At 42.0% G+C, this 25,619-nt stretch overlaps 1 protein-coding gene across 1 annotated transcript; it reads right to left on the bottom strand.

The window, feature by feature from the left end:
- Nucleotides 1–100: 100 nt before the first annotated feature.
- cntnap1 (contactin associated protein 1) lies at nt 101–19,408 on the bottom strand. Its single transcript, XM_077496101.1, has 24 exons — nt 18,986–19,408; nt 13,766–13,867; nt 13,494–13,687; nt 12,316–12,469; nt 11,972–12,175; nt 11,699–11,883; nt 11,469–11,618; nt 11,133–11,394; nt 10,908–11,057; nt 10,657–10,831; nt 10,462–10,568; nt 10,252–10,374; nt 9,950–10,153; nt 8,819–8,975; nt 8,621–8,748; nt 8,371–8,544; nt 8,084–8,302; nt 7,772–8,011; nt 7,456–7,695; nt 7,243–7,370; nt 6,877–6,970; nt 6,563–6,793; nt 6,433–6,477; nt 101–5,352 (listed from the first exon to the last, which is right to left on the bottom strand). Exons 1-24 carry the CDS (start codon nt 19,044–19,046, stop codon nt 5,153–5,155), a joined length of 3,927 nt encoding a protein of 1,308 aa, XP_077352227.1. The 5' UTR covers nt 19,047–19,408; the 3' UTR covers nt 101–5,152.
- Between the last annotated feature and the right edge of the window lie 6,211 nt (nt 19,409–25,619).

The following is a 25,619-nucleotide window of genomic DNA, read 5'->3' as shown; positions in this document are numbered from 1 at the left end:
AATATTTTTAGTTTTAAACTAGTTCAGTATAAATTCCAAATATTAACAAACGTTTAAAAAATTATGGCAATTAAAATCATCTGAGATGGACACACCAATCAATTTAAATGAATGCTAGTACATAGTAAATTGAGATTTACAATTAAACATTTTTTATGTTATCAGTTCTGTGTGGAATGTAATTTAAAAAAAAAGCTGAATAAAACTAAGAAGAGTTCTTTTTTTTCTTCTTGAAATTACTAAAGTCTAATTTGGTTAGAGCTTCATTCCCACCTAGTGTGCGGTGAGAGATGATGGGAGTGCCAGAGGAAATGATCCAAATTTCCTTTATTTTTCAGAAAATTATTCTTTGTTAACTGTGAATGCATTTTTTTAATCTATTGCAGTGCAGTGACATATAGTGACGGGGACAACACTTGTTTTCCATTCGATGGCAGTATGTCATGTCTTTCTGTGATTATATCAGCTTGCTGATCAATTGAAAAGGCCCACATTTCCCACTAGTACGATGAGAAAAGATGATTATATTTCCGTAGACTAGTCATACTTTTTGTGACATTTTTGTTTGGCTGTGTGCCATGACATTTTTGTAATGTAGGCTACAAGGGTACCTGGAGATTTAGAGTTGTTGTATTACTACTACATCACTCAATTGGATTCTTCAGACTTTTTATTGAGGTGAGTTTGGCTTTACTTAGATTTGTACAACAATAATAACAACAATGGCATTTACAGTGTCAATATCACAAATAAATGTGACGATATAGTCAATGCAAGGGATTTGACTTCTCTTTTGACAATGTGCTTGTTATTGACAATTCCGAGCCTACGTCACAAGTCAAAATGGCGGTCAACTCAAAGAAAGTAAAGCTCTACGATCATTAAAAAGCATTGTACTTTGATTTTTGAGAGTTATTTTGACTTGAAAATGTAATAAAATGTTGTTTGACTACTATAATATGCCTCGTTTGAATGATAGTCACAGGCAGCAGCAGCAATACAATACGTCGTTTATTTTCACCGTATGTTCAGAATTGTCAATTGTGGTTGTGGTTGTAGTTGTACTGAGTTGTTACTCAATCAACATCGAGCATTGTCGACAGCTCTTGCAGTTGATCACATTGCGGTGTCCCCAATGAAATGGCTAGTGACAGGACAGCTGCACCTCTGAAACTAAACAAATATCTGTCACCATCTAGTGGACATTTAAGGCTCTACATCTAATCAATGCATCCACTGACGCTCACTCACCAGGATGTTGTCTATTGAATACATTGGTGCCTTGAGATACAGCCGATGTTTTGCTTTGACTTGTGAGCAAAAAAATAAAATAAAATAAAATACTCATTGTGAATTCAAATAAACTTTGCCTTCTACTAGCTTATTGATAACACATAATGCAACAGGCAAAAGACGGGCTAATGAATAGCAAAAATAGTTGCGCATTATGACCCTTTCAGAAAGGGATTTTCGAACACAAACAGTCCAGCACTACTACTATGGATTAATGGATGGATTAATGTCATTTCCATTCATTTCAATGGACAAAGATGATTTGAAATACAAACTCACAAGTCACTGAACAATTTAATTTGTCTCTCAAGGCACCACTTGTACTTTACTGTTACTGGTGTAATACAGTAGTGAGTTGTTGGCATCTGTGCACGTCTGCTTGTTTATTGTCTCAAGGTGGGCAAACAGTGAAAACGCTCATACTCAGGCTCACACAAACACACTTTTGGGGACCACGTAAGGTGAGTGAAATGATACCGCTATGCTAGCTGCGCACTGACATGATGCTAACATACACACTCCTGTTTCTAGCAACGCTGTCATTTACATTCACGTTTACAGCACACTCTTAAAAAATAGAGCCTATAATTGCCATCTGTACACTTGCATACATTATCAGTATCTTGTCACTGTACAATTAAACCAACAAATGTACACTTTGGAGGCTTATTACAGCTAAAAGCTGCAAGTAATGGTACTTTCTTTGTCCTGAGCAAGCAGCACATTAGTGTGACATTCAAAAAGTTGCTTTACACGCCTCCTGTTGTGCATCTGTGGGTTTAACTAACATCAGTGGCGTAAAGAAGCTCGTTGTCATGTGTTCATGCTAGGCTATATGTATTAGTTCACATTCACAGTTAGCTGCTAGCGAAGAGTGAGTCGGCTTTCAGCTATTAATCTACGACATAATGCATAAATCTTTCAGCAAATGTGTGTGAAATGGAAATAAAGCTTCAGCATTTTACACCATTATGGTCCTCTGTACATGAACTCTACGCACTTTAGGGGGCTTGCACACGAGTAATCATTAGTTTGTTTGTTTCCCCTCTTGGTGCCACTTGTTTTCAAATGATTATTTCAAATGAATTCTTGTACAGTTGGATCCAGTGGATAGATTGTCAGCATAGCCCATTTTCCCAAATTATGGCCCAAATGAAGTACAGCAAGACACCAATTTGAGAAGGCGGCAGTTTCTTTTTCTGTGTTAATAAATTTCCAGTTTGTCTCAATAATGTGCACTTAGAGGCAGAAGCTGTTTTATAACTTGGACGTATTTTCATTTGCTGCATGACTGTGAAACCATAACAATAGGTTGTTGTTGTTTTTCCCCACTCACTTCAACTGTACAAATGCAAAAAAGAAACCGAACCAGGGTGAAATTGACCAATTTTACAAACACATCAACTGATTTTTAACTTGAACTACTGGTGTGAAAGGACCCTTGTTAGAGCATGTGTATATGTATGTAAGCGTCTCCACCAGATTGTTTTTTTTTCCCCTTAAAAGTCAGACAAAATGTAACAAGCAAGACGGATATGCAAGTAGAGCTCGTATGGTGGACACATCGTTATCAATCAGTATCATGACAGTCTGCCTGGATTGGCTGGCAACCAGTTTAGGGTGTACACCGCCTACTGCCCGAAGCTAGCTGGGATAGGCTCCAGTGCCCCCGTGACCCTTGTGAGGAATAAGCGGTTAAGAAAATGGATGGATGTCAGTCTGAAGCCCTGTGCTGTGTAACAAATAGATACAGTACTGCAATCGTCAAAGCTGCGATCTGCTACTAATGCAGTATGGCCTTCCTGAACCACGTATACGTGACATTTTTTATACGTAATGCACTGCGTTACTGAAGCTATTGGGCTTAGAATACACAATACACAAACCTATGCACCACTTGCAATCGTTATGTTCATGCTTTTCCAACAGATCTCACTCTGGTTGGCTTATTTTCAAAAACAAGCTGGAATTTTTCGTTTGCCTGGATACATTGCGAGCCAAGATGTCACCAGATTGGCTAAAGGTGCAGGTTTCACATGGTCCATATACAGTAGGGAATCGGTAACCTCAAATGGCCTCAGAAAAAAATTACAATTATGATTGTTTTTTCTTGGAACCAAATGCCTTCTGATGAAGCTTTGTGGTTACTTGAGGGGGGCCAAGCTTGCTCAGATGAGGCACTTCAGTATTTCACCCTGCAGGACAGTGTGAGACTCGCATGGAGGGGCTTGAACTTCGCAAAATACAACTTTGTACAGCACCAGGCATTGTATCCCACCCAAACTGAGGTTAAAAAAGAAAAAAAATCATGAAAAAAAGAAGAAATGAAAAAAAAAGAAGAGGAAAACCTAAGACACTGGTTATTGCTTGTGGGTTTAACATGTGATACTTTTGCCCTAGGATGTCTGCATGGTAACTAGTTGGGATGGCCAATTGATCATATGTTATATGATATGATATATTATATCATAATAGAGACCATCTCAAACTCAATCCTCCTTTTCCTGTTGGACCTAGGCTTCTTTTCCACTCTAAGAGACTCGGGAAATTTAGATTTTAGCAAGGTCGTCATTGCAAGAGAATCTGTTCTCAATTGCATGACCTGAATAAATAGATTACATTTTGTACATTTGTGTTGTTGAGGCTTTCAGTTCGCCACTGTCGGTTCCTCGCATGATTTGTTTGGCACAGATTTTACACCATTGCTCTTCAGGATGCAACCCAACCATTTTGTAGCCATCTTGGGATTGCCTGAGACTATCTATGGGGGAACAGGCGGGGAATAAAACCAAGAATGTCTGCAGCTCGTTTAGGCAGGCAACTACTATAGTGAGGCCACTGCTGCTTGCTGCTACTGAACTGGAGAGATTTGTTACGTAACATAGTGCTCTTCTTTCTATTTTTTAATGATCAATTCAGGTCATTCAATGGGTTGTGATTGAGTTGGATCATTTCCTGGAAGGTATGGCATGGCCATGAATGTTTCTTACTTGAGAAATCCATGGTTTGATGCGAAGCCATCCCATCTATACCCCAAGATTTTCCTCACGGACTTGATACTAAGGGAATCCACTAGGCCAGTCTTTCTGAGGTGATTTCTTAAGGTTTAAAAGAAAGACTGGAAGCACCAGGACTCTAATGACTGGCATGCCAAATACTCTGCTCCAGGGTCTCTATTACTCTCCAGACATCTGATAACTTCATGGGCACTCACCACAAGTGGACCTCACTGCTAAGGTAAGTTAACCTGTCCATCCACAGAATCAGGGATGGGGGTAGTACCCCAAAATTAATTGAATGCCTTGCTTCTGGTCTTCAACCAGGACGATTCCCAGGACAGTAACAAGTACAATCCATTGATTCACGCACCTATTTTAGTCCTAGACCTTACAGCATGACCCAACAACATCCAAGCAGTGAGTGACTGGCAATGTATGCCTGATGCAATCCTCGAAAATAAAATCAGACCTCAACTCAATTTATCAAGGCTTGTTAGGATGCAGGATCCGTAAATAGTATTGGAAAACCCCAACATCAATGAGTACTGTACATTTAAATGGTTGACTGGGTGACAGTACTTAAAATACAGTAGCTTGAATTTTAGCCAGTTTATTATATCATCTCTTCAGATCATGGCCGTCCCTACTAAATAGCACGCATTAACTAGCATTGTTATGTTTGTACCTTTGACTTCTGCAGTCTCCTGGCCTGTTAATCAATTTTGATGGCATCCAAACCCACAAGTCATACCCTCAGAGGAACTACCAATTTAATCAAAAGAATCAACGCAAAGACATGTAATGTATGTAAGTCCTTCCCAAAATCACTGTCCCATTGGTCCCATATGTGGTTGATTAGGTTAGCCGCTCCTGAACTCCTCGTCAATTTCGGGCAGGATCTTTTTTTCCCGTCTCAGGGTTTCAGTGAGGGGCCGGGAGCTGCTGGGTGACTCCAGGTGTTTGGGCTCGTTAGTGCGGTAGGTGCCCTTCTGCTGGTATGCATAAACGTAGATGCTATACAAGCCCGCCAGTAGAAGAAGCAGCGCCAGGATGATGATGACTGTGGGATGGAAATAACAGTAATAGAAGGAAGATAAGCATCACTCAACAGACATAAGAGGGGGAACAGTGCATATTTTTTTACATATCAACACTTTTGATCAGCCAAACTGTTTTCACTGTGAATTTAATGGTAACATTGGCATGTGCTGTGACGCTGGCCTCCTCTTGTCTAATATTGTATACCCTACACCATAATGTGATTACATTTGATGTCCTTTCTGTTTGTCTGTGCTTTGTTCGTTCGATTGGATTTGTGACCCCCCCCAGTGACCATATTCACAATTTGACTTTATTATCCATCCATCCATCCATCCATCCATTGTCTGAACTGTTGAAATTCGCTGTAGGTTCTATTTTTTTCTGCTGACTACATTAATTATTGTTTCAGAAAGAAAGAAAGAAAGAAAGAAAGAAAGAAAGAAAGAAAGAAAGAAAGAAAGAAAGAAAGACTCAATTCGCTAATGCCATGATCATGTCCTCGTATTCCAGGCATTGCATGTCCTTTGTTGGGATGCCTGCTCTAATCTTTGACGATGACGTCATGCATTAGCATAATACTTCTCAATGTGAGCAGTGGTCAATGGTGATGCATTAATCTGCAGTGTCTATCAATGACTAGCAGTAAAATGATGAGCCGTACACTATGCCCAGAGCAGACTAAACTGAACTGATCCGGTAAAGGTCTCAGACAAGGATCGAGTGGGGGAGTTGGCACAGTCTGTCTCCACATCTGTAATACGATGATGGAGGGCAATGAGTTTCTAAAGTGAAAGAAGCTGACACTGAGGTTCAATAATGAAAAAGATATTGGGATCTTGCATCAAAGAAGGACAGTAAAATGTGACATTTTGATTAAGATCTTTTACAAATGTGTAGAATGTGGAAAAACAGTTGCTTAACATCAATTTTTGGCCAGTCACTGTTTCTTCAATCTTTTATCCCTTTGACAAAAAAGCCATAAATTTGCCATCAATTGAAGGAGCTGCCCTTTTTGGCCCGTTATGAAGTTTTCTATACAGTAATTGATTTTTTAGACAAGAAATAGGAGATCAATGCGCAAATAGTATAAAGGACTCACCTATTATCCAGAATAGGCCAAGGTCATCGTGGATGTATATATAATCTGAAAGGCAGATATGCATAATAAGAACAGAAATAGCGTATTTACAGTTTACTCCTGTATTTGGAAATGAACTGATATACCATACCTATAGTGGTAAACCAAGGATCCACTTCCCATGGGACATAACCCAGAACAGGAGGGAAGGCACCACAGTTGGACTCAGAGATGTCACCTTGTGTTGTCACCGGAGGGTCAGTTTCATTCGGCCGGAAAAGAGCCTTTAGAGGGGCGTAGACATTGTATCTCACGCCGGATATGCAGCCAATGAAGCCTGGAGCATTAAGCTTCTGTATTTCGTAGTCGATGTCGCCAACCTCTGATAGACACAGCATGGTCAAAATACAGTCCTTTATAATAAGAACAGAGCCTATGTTCTCTGCATGGAAATGAGAAATGTACCAATCACTTTGCCCAAGAACATGGACTTTGGAGAGTCAAATCTTGCATCCTCCACTAAAGTTATCTTTTCGACAATGGGCTCCATAAAATCCACCTGTAGAGACAGAGAGACCAATTTATACATTTTATCTGCATTTGTGAGAGCAAAGCTAACGTGGATTTAGTTCTCGCAACTGTAGATCTGTATTTCGTCTTCCGTAAAAATGGAGCCAAAGAAGTAGCTCTTGATATTAAACTGAGTTGTCAAAGAATAGAAGTATATTTTCCAAATTTTCAGGGTCTTGGGAATGATGTAATTTTAAGTAGATCCAAAGATGCACTGTTTTGGTTAGGTGTTTGTAGGGTGGGAGGGCCCAGAGCATTGACCTGTGTTTTGATGGTCCTGTTGTGTCTGGTGATGTTGATATAATGTGGGTATCCATCTGCAAGGTTACGGCGAGTCAGCTCGTACTTGTGGGTGATGAGTCCCAGTTTATACCTCAGATCCACGCTGCCTGTGTAGAGAAAGTCAACAGATGGCATTTGACGGCACAGACTGTACCTTACGTGATGAATGGCCTTGTCGCATGCGGTCCCTACCATCAGTCTTGAGTACGACGGCAATGTAGTCGTGGACAAAGGAGCTGATGTAGAGCAGCACAGCCGGTTTGTAGATGGTGCTGAAGCTGAACTCTATGTCATCCGCTGTGTCGTTATAGCCCAAGCTGAAATTGTCGTAATGCGGGTCAATCCAATTAGCCCAAGCTGCTTCGTCGGATATTGGTTTCTTCCGCACAGTGTACTTCAGCCAGGAGCCAAGCTCAAAGTAGGCACCAATGTCTTAAACAAGAGCAACGTAAGAAGTGAATCACCTTAATGCCTTTCTCTGTTTCAGAGAATTGTCCCAAGAACTCACCTTTATGGCAGTAGAACCCATCAAATGCAGTGTTGTTGCAATCACAGGTGTAGGAAGCATAGCCCTCAATACACTGGCCACTGTTACGACAAGGTATGGTGGCATTTAGACACTGGCCTGTACAGTTCCTCCTTATACCTTTTTCTTCATCGACTTTCCCTTCCAAATCCAGAGGAACCCCATTCAGACGCAACCCTCGGAAACAACCCAGGAAGGGTTTTTGGGTGCGGTTACGTGAACCTGATGTCAGACAGTGATTATGGAACTTTCTTCTGGTATCTTAAATGGATCAGTCATTTTTGAGTTACCTACCTACAACAAGAGGATTTGTAAAGTTCATGGTAACAAACGTCTGACTGGGGAAGCGTTTGACAGTCCAAGGCTGGTAGTCGACCTTTATCCGAGCCAATTTCACATTAATCTCAGCCTGGACAAAGTGCCACTCGTTATCATTGAGTGGCACAGGGGAGCGTAGTGTTACATTCTGGATGCCATCTCCCACCATGAAGACGAATACAAGATTATGGGTTGCTGGAAATTAGAAAGAAAGGGTCACAAAACCAAACAAATGAGAATAGGTCACTGTTGGTTGAACTCACTGTTGAGCTCTATTCTGATAAAGTTCCTGAGGTGATCATCGGAGTTCTCCAAGAAGACTGAGTCGTATCTATATGTTTTGAAGTGGAACGAGATGTCAGCGCTGGAGCCCGGCTTGAAGGTGGGGAAAGTTATGTTGGCAGGTTTGGTGAAGGATATAGTGTTCCAGATGTTTCCTGAAAACAGTGGAATATTAGTGAGACAAAGCATCTCAAGCACCTTCAAAAAGTAAACCATAAATGTTGAGCTCACTATCGCCATGACAGCGGAGAGGTCCTACTGTGAACTGTGCTTCGGAGCCAGTCCTGTTGGTGTCACCAACCACCACCCTCCTGACAGGAAGATGGTCCCTAAAGTCCAAGTAGCCCTTATCGGAGTACCTGAAGGTTAACGATGATCATACTTCATGTCAGTGTTACTGACCACATAAACATCATGCCCTTGTCTCACCATTGTCTGTAGTCTGCATCACAGTTGCATTGATACTTGGGGTCAACGCAGGTCTGGTTGATGGCACAGCCACACTTTTGGACCTCTCTGAACGTTCCTCCCCAGTAATAGTGACTCTCATTATTGCGACCAATCCAGTAACCAAAAGGTCTTCCATCTGAACCAGAGACAGTGTCAGCACACTAATCCCCACTTTTGATTCCCAAAATTTATTAAGGCCTAGATACACCAATCCAACGTCGGCCAAATGTGACCGACGCCTACCCCCTGTGGCGTCGGCCCAGACGTCGGCACATCGAGTAGAAAAATGATTTGATAAATTCACACCGCACCAACACCTACTATTACGAATACGTACCTTCAGCGCATGCCTAATTCACCTCCATACCATCGGCAGCGGTAGTCATTGTTTCTAAAGGCAACGGGAAACCTCTTTAGGATATAAAAATGTAAACAATGCATACCGGTTGCTACTTTTTCTCTCACGTTCTCCTTCCACGTGAATGAAACCCTCCGGCTTTTTGCACAGTATCGTATATAGAAGTAAATATATATACTGTGTGTGTGTGTGTGTATATATATATATATATATATATATATATATATATATATATATATACACACATATATATATATATATATATATATATATATATATATATATATATATATATATATATATATATATATATATATATATATATATATAGAGAGAGAGAGAGAGAGAGAGAGAGAGAGAGAGAGAGAGAGATAGATATAGTCTAAGACTAAGTCTCTAAATCCTACCTGCTATATCCAGTCACATCCCCATGTCATGCCATAGTTTGGCTTTCATACCTTTGCTTTCATACCCTTTTAACGGTAATATCATACAATGCCGGTCTCTCTTGAATCACTTCCTCTTCTTGCCCCATGCGCTGATTCGCTAGCTGACCGCCAATCACAGTGATCTAATACCCCGATGCCGATTCAACATGTGGAATTTGCTGGAAACGCCCACCCCGACATATTCTAACTCGATCTGACTTTAGGACAGTAATTTATACACTGATCAGACGGCGCATTCCTTGACCCAACGTTGTCCGACTCATGACATCGGATTGGTGTATATAGGCCTTTAGACAGACTCACTCGGCGTGTTGAGGAAGCGGGACTTGTAGCATGAATAGTCGACCCACTGCTCACAGTATAAGGAAGTGTTGGCCAAGGCGGTGACTTCATCCCAGGAAGCGTTCCAGTAGTTGACGTTACCGATATACGGCTTGTCAATTGAACTCCCTGTCACCTTAGTACCGTCCACGCGGTCGTGCAAAATCACAGTCCAAGCTTTGTATGCTGGAGGGGTTCCAAACGTCACAAGGAAGAGGAGGATCATAGTGAACATGATGAGTTGACAAGGCTGAAAGGCAATGTTAGTCATTAGTCATGCTTACACTTCATTTTACAGTATACTTCGAATGGCTTTAGCGGTCCACTCAGATCTGGATCAATAGTGTAGTTTCCGGACCAGTACTTTCCACTGAGTCTGTAGGCCTCGCATGACTCTTTATATACAGCTGTGAGGGTTGAAATAATTCAACTCATATTATTCTGAATGGCTTTGTCTCCAAAAACGGGATCAATTTAGAGAGGTCAATACTTACACATGTGACACACTTCCCCTTTATAACCGGTGTTTTCACATATACAAATGAAGTCATCCCACGACTGTATGCATCTGCCTTCATGCTCACACGGATTGGGAGTACATCTGTAAAACACAAACAATGTATTTTTCCATGTACATCAGCGGTGACTATACATTAGGGGCAACAAGGGCATTAAGGGATGCTCCCCACCTGTCAGTGATACCACATGTTCCCAACAAGAGTTCAGCGTAGCGCCCCCACTGTCGCTGCAAGATTATGTCGATGTCAAGCTGTTCATTGTCTATGAAGATATGCTGCATGCAACCGTGAAAACGGTTTAGCTTGGTCTCACACTTCCTGATGGTGTTGTTGGTTTTTGGACAGCCTGAGCAGAAGAACACCAATAGATGAATGATAGAATTTAGATTTTGTTTGTGGGTCGATCTTGGTTGACATTTCACCTCCAAAGAAGTAGCGGTCCCCGGTACGTATTGTGAAGGGGTTGGTGATCTTCAACGGGGAACCCTCCTCCTCATCAATTGTGAGGGTGAGGAGGTTATCTCTGGCAGCCAAATCAACTGAATGCCAGTAACCATCATTGAGCCTGTAACCTAGACACAGGACAAAAGCCTGTCAGATCAGGAATTCTCACCACTAAGTTTGCCTGATTATTGTGATAAGTCCACCTGCGGCAAACTGCAGTTTCTTCTTGCCAGGCTGAAAGATGGTGACGTTGATCTGCCCCTCGCTAAGGCCTAGCTCCAGGGCACCAAGGTCGTCGGCGAAGCGTGTAAACATGAGCAGACCCGTATAGTCCCACGAGCGGAACTTGAACTTTACAAACATGCGTGGCCTTCTGAAGAAACCCGGCACTTGTAGGTAGTTGTTAGGTCCGGCAAAGGTCATTGGTTTGAGAAGAATATCCCGACAACCAAAATGCATCTTTTTCTGTGAAGGAAAACAAATCCCCAAATCAATCTGCTATTGTATTCCACAGCAAGTAGACACTCTGGACAGAATACCTTTCTTGGTATGATTATGTCCGCTTCTTCCTGCTTAGCCTTATAGATGATGTTGACGCCGTTGATGAAGACATTTTCCAGGCAGCCACGGAAATTCGGGGTGGTGGGGAGGTGAGGCATTTTAGGCTCGATTACACCACCAACATACAACTAAAAGACAAATGCAAAGAACTAAAGCATTTTGGCTCCAGGTGGCTTAAGATGCTTACTAACCAAATATGCTGGCCTACTTTATTGTCCAGATCCAGGTAGCTAAATTCTCCGTTACAGATTGCCGTCACCGTTTGGCTGTCCACTGTGAAGTTCACCTGGCGTCCTGAGCGCTTGATGGTAACATAGTGCCAGTGTAGGTTGTCGAGAAGGCTGCCAGCTACCAGAGTGGTTCGACCGTCTGTTTTGTGTATAACGCTACTTCCTGAAACAAATCAATAAAGGGGAACTTAGAGAAGGACTGACGACATAGTGTTCCCCAAACTTCACTGTGATCTCAAGTCAGTCTGTACCCAGGCTGATGTGTAGGTAGAGTCGACCTCTCTTGAGCTCAAGGGTGAAGAGGTCTCCCTGAACTCCATCACTGTGTAAAAGCACACCATCCTGTTCCAGGGTTTTGAAGTTTATGGCAATGTAGTCATTTAGCGTGCGGGACTTCTTTCCGGGGTACATATACACCACCGAGTCGTCCCCGTTGTACTGTAGCACATAGGAATCTGGGGGAAGGGGGCACATTTTGACCAATGACTTAGAGTATCTGTTTTCTACACATAAAAAAAGTTATTTTTTGCACAAAGTCCCACCAATTTCCCATGAGAACAAACACAATAGTTACTATGTTGAATTTATCATTTACCATAATGGCATCCAAACAGCTCTAGCCTCACACCAATCTTCCCTCCGTTCTCTGTGTTCCATGCCAGAGGAAGCAGGCGAATGTGTTTAGCTGTAAAGGCGTAATGGAAGACATTCCTCTTCACCTGATAATAATTCCAGTTCCCAGGCAAAGTCTGCAAACAGACAAGGGGGAGTGTTATTGAGTCACAGTCTTATTAAGTCTGGTGTGACAAAGTGGCGATGAGATGAGATTTGTCAGTTAGAGATAATGTGCTTGCTTTTAATCCAGTGCAACTGACAATAAGCACAGTAAAAACACTCCCTGACTGCAGAATTGGCTGTAATGAGTATACAGTGAGTTGTACATAGTTTTGTGCAAGTGCCTATATCCACTTTTGTTCATTCTTGTATGTCATGTTATTGCATGAACTTCTGTTACAGCTTTTATTTGAAATAGCTGGCTAAAGGGGGTTAATTTCCTTGAGATCTTGTGGAAGCCTCAAATTTGAGGATCTAGATCTGGCTTTCTCACTCCTGGTCCTCGAAGGCCAGACTCCTGCAGATTTCTGTCCTTCAACACTGCTGATTCTAAAGATCAGGATCGTTGTCAGGCTTCAGAACTTGCTGATGAAAGGATAATATGAATCAGCTCTTTTGGAGGACTAAAACATCTGTAACCTGTAGGACTCTAGCGCTCGAGGACCAGGACTGAGGAAGCCTGATCTAGATGTTGAGATCAATGAAGTGATCAGCCATGTGTCTGCAGTAATGCAGTTACTATCCTAAACTGCCATGTTAACGAGATGGTCAAGCCAAAGACCAAACTGTCACTTTATTTCCCAATGGTTACAAATGTTCACAAGTTTTGAAAAAAGATGAGGTCGGGACTGTAACTGGTCCTTCATATCAAAAGGAACCAGTTTAGCTGGCTTGGCCATTCATTATCAATGTATTGTGGGCATTATGTGACAAAGAGAAAGTTCTTGGAGCAGACCACAATGGAGGGCCTAGGTGAAGTAGATAAGGTGTTCCTTTGGACAGAGATCCCTGCTTGGAAGGACCCAATTGTAGCATGAAATGTATGGTTGAGTATGACTTTGGATACATTTACACAATGACCCACTAAAACAGTCTGATCTTGTCCACCCAGTCAGCCATCATGGATTTAACTCCACCCGCCCTTTCTGTGGCACCCACCGAATTGCCTCCTTTCATGATATATGGCGTCCATGAGTCCGGCCTGTCCCCGTAGAGGAGGGTGTACTTAGTGACCCAGTCATACGAGTTGAAGGTGCCCTGGGTGGCAATGGCTCTTAGGCGGTACTTCCTGCCCAGGTCCACCTGCAGCCATGGCTGCCGATCCCTGAGCGACGGTGACCAGCCGCTGCTGCCTACGAGGATATTAATACTTCACTGAGATTCATAGTATCTCATAGTCATTCATTAGTAACAAGTTGTCACAAACTTACCATACAACTTGGCGAAACTGGCAGAGTAAAGAAAGTTATATCTGGAGGAAGCCAGGAAGGAGGAGGCGTAGAGGCCAGACACCAGTGGGTCCACACATTCTTCTACGGGAAAATAAGTTATGAATGGGGAGAAAAAAGGAAAAGGAGTTTGTGTGATGCCCACATCGCTCCCAGAACATTATAAATGAGAACATTAATGGAAGTCACTTTGGCGTTGCACGATAAGAGGAGACAGTTTGGATTTTAATTAGACTTTCGTGCGTGCGTGCGTGCACAAAATGCCAACACAACACAACTGGACACCTTTGATAACACGGATGAATGAGTGATTCAACCCATGGGATTTAAAGTGCTTGGCGTTTGGCAACTAATTGCATAAATAGTCCTTGTGATCGCATCTCATTTGCACCTAAGTTTTCATTGCTCTTATCATGTCCTGTCCCGTCCCGTCTTATTTAGACTCGACACATCCCCTGCTCACAGGGTGTATGTAGCACTGCCTGGCTTGCTGCTTCTATCCTGTCCTGATATAACCCCCGTTGTCCTGCCACACCCTGTCCTCTTCTATTTTCTACTCCTTGTTTTCCTTCCTGACACGGTGCACAGATAAAGTCCATTATTTTCTGGAACGCAATTAAATAATCAAAAATGCCATACATTCTGGATTCATTACAAATAAAAGGCTTGCAATATTTCATTTGATTGTTTTAATATTTCCGATTATGGCTTTTTTTTACTTGGTCAGAGGAAATATTCTAATATTTTGAGATAGGATATTTGAGTTTTCTTAAGCTGTAAGCCATAATCAGCAATATTAAAATAATAAAAGGCTTGCAATATTTCAGTTGATTTGTAATGAATCCAGAATGTATGGCATTTTTGCTTATTTAATTGCATTACAGAAAATAATGGCCTTTATCACAATATTCAAATTTTCTGACAGTCCTGTAGCACTGCTTGGCTCACTGCTACTTCCCTATGCTGCCCTGTCCTGTCCTACCTTGTCATGTCTCATTTGCTACTCACCTCGTATTATCACCCCTCTTGTCCTGTCCTGAACCCCCTGTTCTATCTGATACTTGCCGCATCTCATAGGCTATAGTAATGTCAGGCTCACTGCTCCTGTCCTATTTGTTGCTATTTGTCTCATTAATTCGTCACTGAGAATTGCACTGCATTTTGTTGTAATGTATTCTGTTGTTGTCACGCATTCATTTTCTTCTCTATTAAACTTTTTTTTTGTCTCACGTCCAATGGCAAATTTGAATGTAGTGAATCACATTTTCCAGGAAATACAAAAATGGCTGGTGTCTAGATTTACTATTGTAGAGTTACATTCTGTCAAAATCTTTTTTGCGTCGCATCAAGGTGAGTTGCTGTTCGGGATATTAAAAGCCACCATCCTTCTAACGCGTTTCGCTTGTGTCGTGGCGCTGGATAAATGTCCCGCACCTTGAGAAGCCATCGCGTAAATGCAAAAAGGGAGGATCCCAGCATTGTTTAGTGTCTTTCCCATCAAGGACACCCACAGGTGGGCGAGTTATGGCGGGCAAGGTTAACGTGACCTTCCTGCTGTCCCTGCATCCTCTGACTGAGCTCATACAGTATTTGTGCACAACCCAAGCCAGTACCAGAATATTCTACAAGAGGAAATCTGCATTGCTTCTGATGGAAGCCTTATCGATCGGCTTTAATACCTCCAGAAGTACCAAAAGGGAAGCAACTATTTCCTCTGCCGCACTCTATAAAAATGCTGCATCCCACTGTAGGGTGTTGTCAAGTTGCAAACCTGAGGCCTGTGTGGAGCCTGCAAGGTGTCCCCCAAGCCACTCTCCTCTCCCTTGCACCTATTACAAATTCATCAGTAAACGTCTACGGCGTGGAATCAGTGTGTCCACATTTAGAGCGCCAGTTCTATTTGTGCTGACTCATCGGTCTTCTGTGTGCGACAGGCCCACCGAGCTGACACATCTCTCCTGCAGTAGTGCAATGCAGAGAGCAAGTGGAAGAGCAGGAGGGGAGGAGGAGAAGGAGGAGGAGGAGGGTGGGTGGGAGGTGCCTTCTCCCCAGTCTAACCGACCTGTGATGCTGCTGTCACAATTGGTACTGTTGACAGCCTTATACTCACGACAGTATATGTACTTTTGTACTTTTTTTGTACTGTGGACATTGCAGGCACTACAAGTCACTATATATAGACACCAGTCAATATAGGCCGCTTTGGCGTCACAATAGGCGCTGTGTTGAAGTGAGGGGAGTAGCTTCGTTTACACAGGCCGTAGCCCTGTCCAATATAAAAGTAGCGCTTTACCACAATCGTTTGAAAACTATGGGCAAAAAACTTGCCTTAATATTCACTATAAGGACTGTAGGCAGCTTTTCATTTCACTTTTGACACGATAGACAAATTTGAGCTACTAAGGGCATCTCTTCTATGATGTTCGATATCACTTGTTTTTTTTTAGACCGACACCAAGTGGCGATACCAATAGTAATTATGATACATAAAATTTCCAAAAAAATGACATATATCCCGATTATAGCAAATTTCCTTAAAATTGCTTGAAATTAATGGCAATTATGTTTTTTTCAATTTGCTCATAAAAAGTCATTTTGCATAGAGCACACAATAAAATGAATTTCAAAAAATAGATACATAAAATGAGACAAATAAATAATCCAGTGGCCGGGGGGGGGAGTCCCAATCAAAATATGTGGTTGTACAACTTCTTTTTAAGGAATACAGTGAAGTGCAAAGAATTCAATTTAAAACAATCATGTTTCAAGTAATTTTGTCATATCTACCATTTTAAGAATTCCTCAAGCTGTTTAGTGTGATGTTTAATTATATCTTATTTTGAAATCCATGCTTTTAATTTGGAAGGATGCTCTCTATTTCTGTTTCCTGTTTCACGTTCTCCGTTCCTCATTCATCTCATAGCAGTGCAGTAATCAATGACGATATACTATAATAGACAAAGATCTGTCTGCACTTCAGACCTAAATTGTTGAGTGCAACTGAAGACTTATGTGCTCTCTTACCGGAGCCTCTGTGGCCGTCAATAAATACAAGATAACCATATTAATTTCTGATAAAAAAAACGGCCACAAGAGTGGGGGCTGATACCAGCATCAATATCCGTCACAAGTACTGATACCGGGAAATGTGTCCTGGTATCGGCCCGATACCGATACGGGTATCAGTACTTGACTATCCCTATTTTCTATAAAAAAAATTTACTATATTCATCCATCCATCCATCCACCCATCCATCCATCCATCCATCCATCCATCCATCCATCCATTTTCTGAGCCGCTATTCCTCACAAGGGTCACGGGGGTGCTGGAGCCTCTCCCAGCTGGCTTCGGGCAGTAGGCGGGGTACACCCTGAACCGGTTGCCAGCCAATCCAGGGGCACTATATTCAGTTTTTCCTATTACTGCATATAATTTAAAAGAACCTTTTTAGCCAGGCCAGACAGATTTCCTAAGTCATAATAGACACCAATAGTCAATATAGGCCAAATGTGCAGCCTACGAAACCACTATTGACACAACTGGCACCCTTTCTATGTACTTTTGGATGCCTTTCTTGCCACAGTTGGTGGCAAATTTGTCAAAACATATTTACAATCGGCACTCCAGACCCATTGCAATCACAATAGGCACTACAGGCAGTCTTTTTAGTCATACTAGCACTACAGGAAGCACTTCTAGTCACTATTGGTACAATGGGTACCTTTTCAAGGACTATCGGCCCTTTTGAGTCACTATTGGCTTGATAGTAGCCTTTCTCATCACTTAGGCATAGGGATTTGCAACCTTTGTTGTTACTTCTTGTGTAGGCAATATGTCACTATAGGCAGTCATCGATTAACTTTGGCAATATAGGCAGGGTTTGTCATCACAAAGGGCAGTTTTTCTCGTGAAGATTGGCACAAGTGGCAGCCTGTGTAGTCATGGGGAGCCTTCCATGGGGAGCCACTGTTGCCACTATTGTCTCTTTTATTAGTCACTGTAGATGCTCTAGGGAGCCTTTCTTGTCACTACAGGCACTTTCTATTCACTGCTGAAGAGCACATAATTCCATTTAATTTTCAACTGATGTATTCCATCCATTTTCTTAACTGCTTATTCCTCACAAGGGTCTTGGGGTTGCTGGAGCCTATCCCAGCTGGCTTCGGGCAGGTATACAGCTGGCCCATGCATCCTGCTCTATATATAGAGTTATATAGGGCTTCCACTTAGTGTTAGAACTTCCACTTATCGATTCAAAAAGCAAGATGGTTCATTTACAGCAAGCAGGGACCAACATGTACGCTGAAAATTGTAGTCAAAACAACACAGACTGCAATATTATTTTAATATTTCAATTCTCAAGCCACGTGACATGCCCATCCCTCGTCCGGCACCCGCACCTCTCTCATTGCAAAACTACTGAGTCATGGCAGGCATGCTGCATGGTTAAACTTTCCTGATTGTAGAAATGCACCCTCACTTTTGACACTTAAATGCATTTGATACATTTGAATATGTAAATGAAGAAACCTGCACTCATCTTCAATCACTAAATCGTCAATAAATTTCAGCTTCTTGAAGCATGATTTAACATCTGGGTAGAGAGATCCTTGACCCCCCTCCCCAGGGCAGGCTATTTGATTGACATGTAATGCCTCCCTCCCAAAAAGTGCTGCAGTGGGCTGGTCCCGTCCAGGGTGCTGAGCCGTGATCGCTCAAGCCTCCGTTTCAACGTCTTTCTTTTACAATCTCACTTCAGTGTGAACCTACACGCCTTACATTTCCAATATGTTCGTCACAGCCGCATCGGCTCTGCAGCGTTGTCCCTGTGGTGCAAGTTGAGGCTGCGCCGTGCACAAAACTTGCGTGCAGGGTGAAAGCACTGCAATGCAGACAGTCCCGTCAGCGCTCACCTTAATTCTGCGGGACTGTATGACGCTGTTCCCTCCCCGCGGTCTGCGTGCACGCAAACAGCACAAAACGACCGACTGCAATCCCAAATGTATTTGCTCGAAAATAATGCATCGGAATGTTTATACTGGGAAGACACGCTTTCTTGACAATGTGCCCTTCAATGATTCCAAAGCAGAAGCAAATGTGTCCTTCACTGTTTCATCGTGCAACTTTTTGCACAGAATAAGGATAAAATATGCAAATAAAGCAACAAAAAGAAGACAAATTGACTGCATGGCAAGACTTACGTGACGAGCAGCGTCGCACAGCCAAACATAAGAAGCTTAAAGTCAATATTTTGCAAGTCATCCTTCACTTTAGGGCGCCTTTCCCCGCATCGAAAATGTTAATTAGACGCTAGAATATCCCCGCAGCGTGCTCTTCTCACCGCATCCTCGCCTTCATTCGCCCCCACCCCGAGCCAACTTTAACTCCTCCAACTCCTCTTCTTCCCGGGCAGCAGCTACCGGTGCGGGCACGCGCATGGGATGCTGGTGCTGATGCTGCGACCGGCCGAGAGCGCGCACCTTCTTCTTTCCCTTCAATACTCGGAATGGTTGAACGTTGTGATGCTAATGCACGTTTTGTAAGAGCACAGCGGTTGTTTGTAGGCAAAAAAAGAAGAAGAAAGTTTCCTTATAGTTGTTGAAGAGTATGCTATAGCTGCATGAATATTTCCCAAAATACCTTCATCAAAAATCTATCCTTGAGGGACTTAAGAAAAAAAATCCCTTTAAAAATAATCCATTAGGCCTCTTACATCATGGCACAAAAGATGCTTCCCATCGTTCGTCTGATATTTCATATCCCAGTTTGGCACAATTCCCACTTTTAAGCCGGTCAAATCATGCCGGGTTTGGTGAGTGCGTCTAGGAAATGGTCCCAGAAAAGAGGTCTGCACATCCTTGCATGCTGGCTGGTCACAGGCGACCTTGTCCAGGTAAACGCTGTCCAGCCACGAACGTTCCAGAACAGGTTAGGATAATGATGATGATGATGATGCCAGCTGCTGTGCCTGATTTTGTCGACTGAGCCAGGATGGGAGGGAGGGTGATACTTAGTCAGAGGGGGATTTACGGTGATGCAAAACACAGTGGGCACAAAATAGGAGAAAAAAAAAATAAAAACAGCTTTGGGATTAAGAAGTGGGTTTATGGGACGTGAGTGTGTCTGCGAGATTGAATGCACACTGTGCGGATTTGCTCGTGTTTTCAATCAAATCAGATTGTTTGTAAGCTCCCCTAACACCGCCTCCACCCCCACCTGAACCCCTCTGCATTCTCAGACTGGAGTAATGTACTAGTAGTACAATATCTGCAAAGACAAAACCAGGCAATGAAATAGCCAAATTTAAATATACTGACAATACATTTCATTAAAAGCCTTCTTGTACTTGTATACAAGCAGTAGGTGGGTCTGGTCCACCATCTGTTTGACTTTTAACACTTGACCTTTATAAAACAAAGATCACAGTCTATATGATGTATGTGCCATGTGTGTATGTGAGGTTTTCAGAATGTCTCATCTGAATGCTAAAATGATTCATGGTTGAAGAAAATATAAAAGATACTCGCATAAGTTAGTCACACTGTGTCAACTATTTAAAAATACATAAATAATTAGTTGGGTTTTACGCAGAAACTCAGTTTTACCACGAGAAGTAAATAAAAACACAACATGATGGACCACAACTCTAGATGCTGAACTTATTTGACTACTACTATTAAATGAATGGCCATTTTGTGGTATTCAAAATTAATGTGGACCAAATCCTTATGCACCCGCTTTGTCGTGGTGAATTGGTAAAATTAGGGATGGGCCCGTGCCGATATGATTTTAGTATACAGTACCAGGTACCAGACGTATTTCCAGGTATCGGTAATCACGACGGCAGCCAATAAGAGTAACTAGTGCCCTCTTGTGGCCATTTTGTGATCAAGAACTAGAAATGTGAAATTAGAAGAATAGAAAAATGGCATTGACTTCATGCAATTTTAAGGTAAAATGCTGTATTAGGTCTTTCTTTAAAGTTATCTGTCATTGTTTTTTGGGGGAAATTTTATGTATCAAAAGTACTTGTAGTCTCGGTATTTAGTATCAGTGACTACTCATACTGGTATTAGCAATGTAACGATAACAGCAATATCGTGATATCGCGATATTAAAACCGACACAATATGTCGTCGTCGTCATGTCACGATATTAAAAGTAGCACATCTGTTCAAAAAGTCGGGTGGATTTCCATTTGTGCAGATGTAGTAGCACCTTCGGGTGGCTAGTTTTTTAGTGCAGTTTAATTTTCATAAGCCATGTTTTGGCCCTTCCATGTTTAAAATCCACATTAATGGTCACATGAAGTGGAACATAACACGCATGTGAACCGAGTCGATATGTGTTGGAACTGAATGTGTGCTTGAATTAAAAAGTGCCTCAATATATACATTATATTTATGTTTTTAATAATTTACTAATATTTCCCATTGCTGTATTGTACAAAAGCACAATATTGTATGTGTGTGTTTTTTTTAGTATGAGCTCATTTTTCTATAATATTGTGAGCTTTTTTTTTTTTTCGCCAACCTCCCCACAATATCGTGATAATTATCGTATCGCGACCTTCATATTGTGATAATATCGTATCGTGATGTTAGAAGATCGTTACATCCCTAACTGGTGATCATCAAACTTGGTGAGCATGTTCTTCCCACATTAGCTGGAATCGGTTAAAAACAAATGATTTAATGTTGCCCATGTTTCAAGGCTGTTTCTGATTTAGATTCATTTGGGTTAATTTCCTACAATGAACCGTGGAATGGCTGACTTCCTTAACTGTATCTTGGTTTATTCATATGGTCCTTCATTGAATAGGTCCCACGTGACATTTCACCTTTGCCTCAAATGTGTGTGCTGCAACAAAAGACCACTAGATGTCAGCCTTGTCTCTCCTTGCTTCCCCTTGGTGCCACTTGGGACAGCATTTTGTGTGCTGCAAGTACTATAACATAGGACTTAGTAACAATCCATTCATTCATGTAGGAAAAAAAAAAAAAAAAAAAAGAAAATCTTTCAATTAAAATATGCCTGGCAGTCATATGTACTCCAAAGAGCTTGCATATTTTGCACACAAACACAATTGGAGCTTGTTTCTCACCAGATAGCACTTTAGTCTGCCCCCATTCTAGTTGTGTGCGTTTTCCATAGGGGTGTGCACTGGGTAATACACGCATACACAAGGAGACAGTCTGCACCTACACGTCCAATCGAGGGCAACGCCTGCAGGCCACAGCTTTGTGCCCAGATGTTTCCATGCGATAGTTATGCTGATCTGTTATCATGGCTGAGCGCTGCTTGTCATGAAGATGGATGGAGGAACCTTCAGCTGCCTTGCATGTGTGTGTGTGTGTGTGTGGGGGGGGGGGGGGGGTGTGGGGGGGGGGGGGAGATCAACTCAAAACACAGGCAGATAACGCTGACAGAGGCCTGTTGGGAAACTTAGGAATTCAGCAGCATTCTCGCCAGGACGAGTGTTTATGTTGGCCGGCTCCCATGAGAACCTGCTGTCACGGCTTCCTGGTAGTGGCCGTAAACAGCTGTGACAGCAGTCGGCCCGCGGGTGTCCACGCACCGCCTGGACCTGCTGCCGCGGTGCTGGGAACCCTGCTGAAAAAGCACCCAAGAAGGGACGTCCTCCCACTCAGGCCCCAGTGTTGGCTCAACCACTGCGTCAGCTGTTTGACCTCTCACATTTTGGATGTGACAATCCTTCGGAATTTTGTTGATATTTAAACCCGATCTGATATAATATAGTGCCAAGGTTCTGGTCCAATTCAGGTTTTCGGGATTGTGCTTCTTTTGTTAGCATGATTTACTTTTGTCGAGATTGTAAGTGTCCATATAGGAGATCATATCACTTTCTAGGGAACTGTTTGCTTGTCCCTTTTCTAAGAATGTTCCCAGAAAATGTTGCTAAATCAAAAACATTGATGTTACAACCTTCATGGTAAAAAAATGGACCACTTAAAGTAAAATGCTGTCAACGTGGCTTGATGGTGGACAGTTCTGCACTTCTGACACCCTTGTCACATGTTGTCCTTTCCAAACATAAGCCAAGTCCCACACAGGTATACCTACTTCTATCCTCCTAACTACCAGGAAAAAAAAATATATTCCCCAATCTTCGTGAAGTAACTGGAATACTGCAATAGAAATTTTTGAAAAATAAATAAATATATATATATATATATATATATATATATATATATAGTGTCCACTACAGAGGACAGTTTTTAAAACTTAAATGCTAGGCTCAAATACAGTTACAATAATTCAAACAATTCTTTAATGTGTTCTTAAGAGTCTTATAGAAAACATGCTAACATCATTTAAAGCCTAAATTTGTTCAATAAAAAGTGTTATACTGTACACTTACTTTTCCTCTTCCCTAAAAAGTGCTTGCACTGAGGGAAGCCCCGCCCTTACACATTTGGTATCATTGGAAAGCTCTGAATGTCCTCTGCATAGCACAAAATTAGTTAATTCAATTGTATGCACTGGGTGGGAGATATTCTGGTTTAAAAAGGCCCACTACAAAGGACAAATTTGAATTGCTGGTAGTCAGGAGGCTATTGGGTTAAGTAACCTGCACACAAAAACAAAACATTTACCCAAAGTTGGGTGAGCCATTTTAACCCAGCAGATTGCATTAAAAAATACATTTGGGCAGTCTGACAAGCTGAAGCTGGTCGCTATTTTGGAAACTGTACTGTAGTTGAAGTAAATTTAATACAACATCCTTTGAAAACCCACAGACAGTTGGTGTGTTATGTCATGAGGGTATCCACTATCCACTGTCAAAAATGTGCCAAACATCTGCAAGGGACTTGCAATGTTGACCAAACCTGACAAGCCACATTGATAATTGACCTTACCGTAAACCACGCTCACATGACCCAGTAAACCAATCAAGACCTAAGATGTCCCGTCTGCAACGGCACGTGCTTTTTGCTGCGGACAAACAAAATCAATCCAGCTCCCGGTAGTGCATTGTGTGGTTATTCAAAGCTAAGAAAAAAAACAAAAAACAAAAGTGGTTAAATGTTGTAGTCACGGCTTGTATGAGAGTGATAGCCGTTATCCCAATCGACTAACAAAAGCAAGCACTGCTGTATACAAAGTGCTGTACATGAAAGATGAAACATGGAACATCATGCGGTAAAGAGTAAGATAAGTAAAATAAGAGCAAAAGAAAACATTGTAAGTATACAAGTGATAATCGGTCGAAGTGAGTGAGTTGACTGTCTTTTCCTGACATCTGTAGCAGCAGACAGCGAACGTATTTCCTTTTGTTTTTGGCCAAAATTGCAAGGTGAGAGAGTTAAGATACCCTTCACTAAAAAATTTAAAGCCCTCTTTGCTTGCTTCGAAGAGAAATTTTGGTGTCCTGAAAATACCTGACCAAGAAATCGCAAGGAAGTTTTGACAACCTTTGCATTACTGTGAATGCACTTCATCTCATCTCAACCGGTAAATGTCGGAGGGCGCTGCTTGTCGCATTTAGTGGGCGGGGAGGGGCAGTTCTTCACATTATCAATGTGGGACTTCACTCGGCAGGTCCGTTCGGGAAAGGAGGGACTTGATGTATAATACTTCGAGCTGATTGGACGATTCGGCATATGTGCACGTTTGTTTCGACCAATCAAGGCAACGGATGAAAATGTTGTCTTCTGTCTCGTATTTTATTTTATTTTTTTATGAACCAGGTTAAAAATGGACGAAGCGCCTCTCGCTGTTCAAATTCAACAAGGAAACGGTGAATAATTCTGCGAGAACAGACTTAATTGCAGCATCTATTCGCTTGGTAGGTTTGTTTGAGGTCCTAAACATGGCCCTTTTGTGTCCATTGCGGTGGTAATTGTTGAAACGGCATCATTCAAGTGACACTTCATCAACCATTCATATTGCTTATTAACACAAATGCAATGTTAAGGCTTATCTATCCAAGTTGCGCGCACACACACCTGCATGAAGTTTAAATAATACCAACAACAGCTGTGATCTGACGGATACACATGGCGACAAGACACTTTTGTTCCCATCGTGCGCTACTTGTAACACACGCATATGTACACAAAGGCAAATCCACGACCACACAGACACACGTATGCGCAAGCAGCCACTGTTATTTAGTCTGCCTCCTAAGTTTGTTTGCCAACTGTCTTTGCTCTTTTGTGGCTCTGCCTTGGGCTTGAAGTGCTGACTGTGTCAAATGACCGACAACATGACAGTTGCACCTGCGAGGAGTGTGCAGGAAAAAAAGCCAAGAGGAGAAACGAGATGGATGCAAACCATTTTCGCATTGATGTCATGCTCGAAATTGATTCGCTGTGGTCCAAACCAAGCAAAAGGCTCACTTTTTGGTGATGAATCTTCATTGCCGCACAGGAAATGTGTGTTGAAACCACCTTTGTTTGTTTAAGGGTGTATTTAAGTGTGTATCTGTGGCTGTGCGTAGGGGGTGGGTGGGAAACAAAATACAGCCCTTCTCTTTGCAGGGTGCACTGTCCGCATCCATGAATGTGTTGCTTTTGGAGGTCACAGCACCTAGCAACAGCCTGGATCTAGTCCTGGGGGGGAAACATGAGACAACACACGCACATGCACGCACACACAGATTACAGACAGCCAGAAAGAAGTTTTAAATGCTATTTCACTTAGTTGCACAGTACTTTTGCTCAGGTTCTGAGTACTTAGTATCCAGTATAATTTGTGTTTTCGCATTCATATCCAAAGCAACATATAAACAAATCGGTATCTACTTATTCTGCACAAATGTTAGTTGCAGTCGTTTTATTTATGTGGGTCTCCATGGTGATCGCTACCAAA

The sequence above is a fragment of the Festucalex cinctus genome, chromosome 1 (genome assembly GCF_051991245.1).
Source record: "Festucalex cinctus isolate MCC-2025b chromosome 1, RoL_Fcin_1.0, whole genome shotgun sequence".
Classification (NCBI taxonomy): domain Eukaryota; kingdom Metazoa; phylum Chordata; class Actinopteri; order Syngnathiformes; family Syngnathidae; genus Festucalex; species Festucalex cinctus.
The sequence above is the reverse complement of the archived record's forward strand: the minus strand, read 5'-3'. Positions and strand labels throughout refer to the sequence as shown.

Excerpts from the sequence above, each read along its gene's own strand:
- cntnap1 (XM_077496101.1), bottom strand. The coding sequence starts at position 19,046 with ATGACTTGCAAAATATTGACTTTAAGCTTCTTATGTTTGGCTGTGCGA. Across the intron at positions 7,696-7,771 it reads TGGGTTCTACTGCCATAAAG|ACATTGGTGCCTACTTTGAG; the intron begins GTGAGTTCTTGG and ends CTCTTGTTTAAG. Across the intron at positions 5,353-6,432 it reads TGGCCTATTCTGGATAATAG|TCATCATCATCCTGGCGCTG; the intron begins GTGAGTCCTTTA and ends TCCATCCCACAG.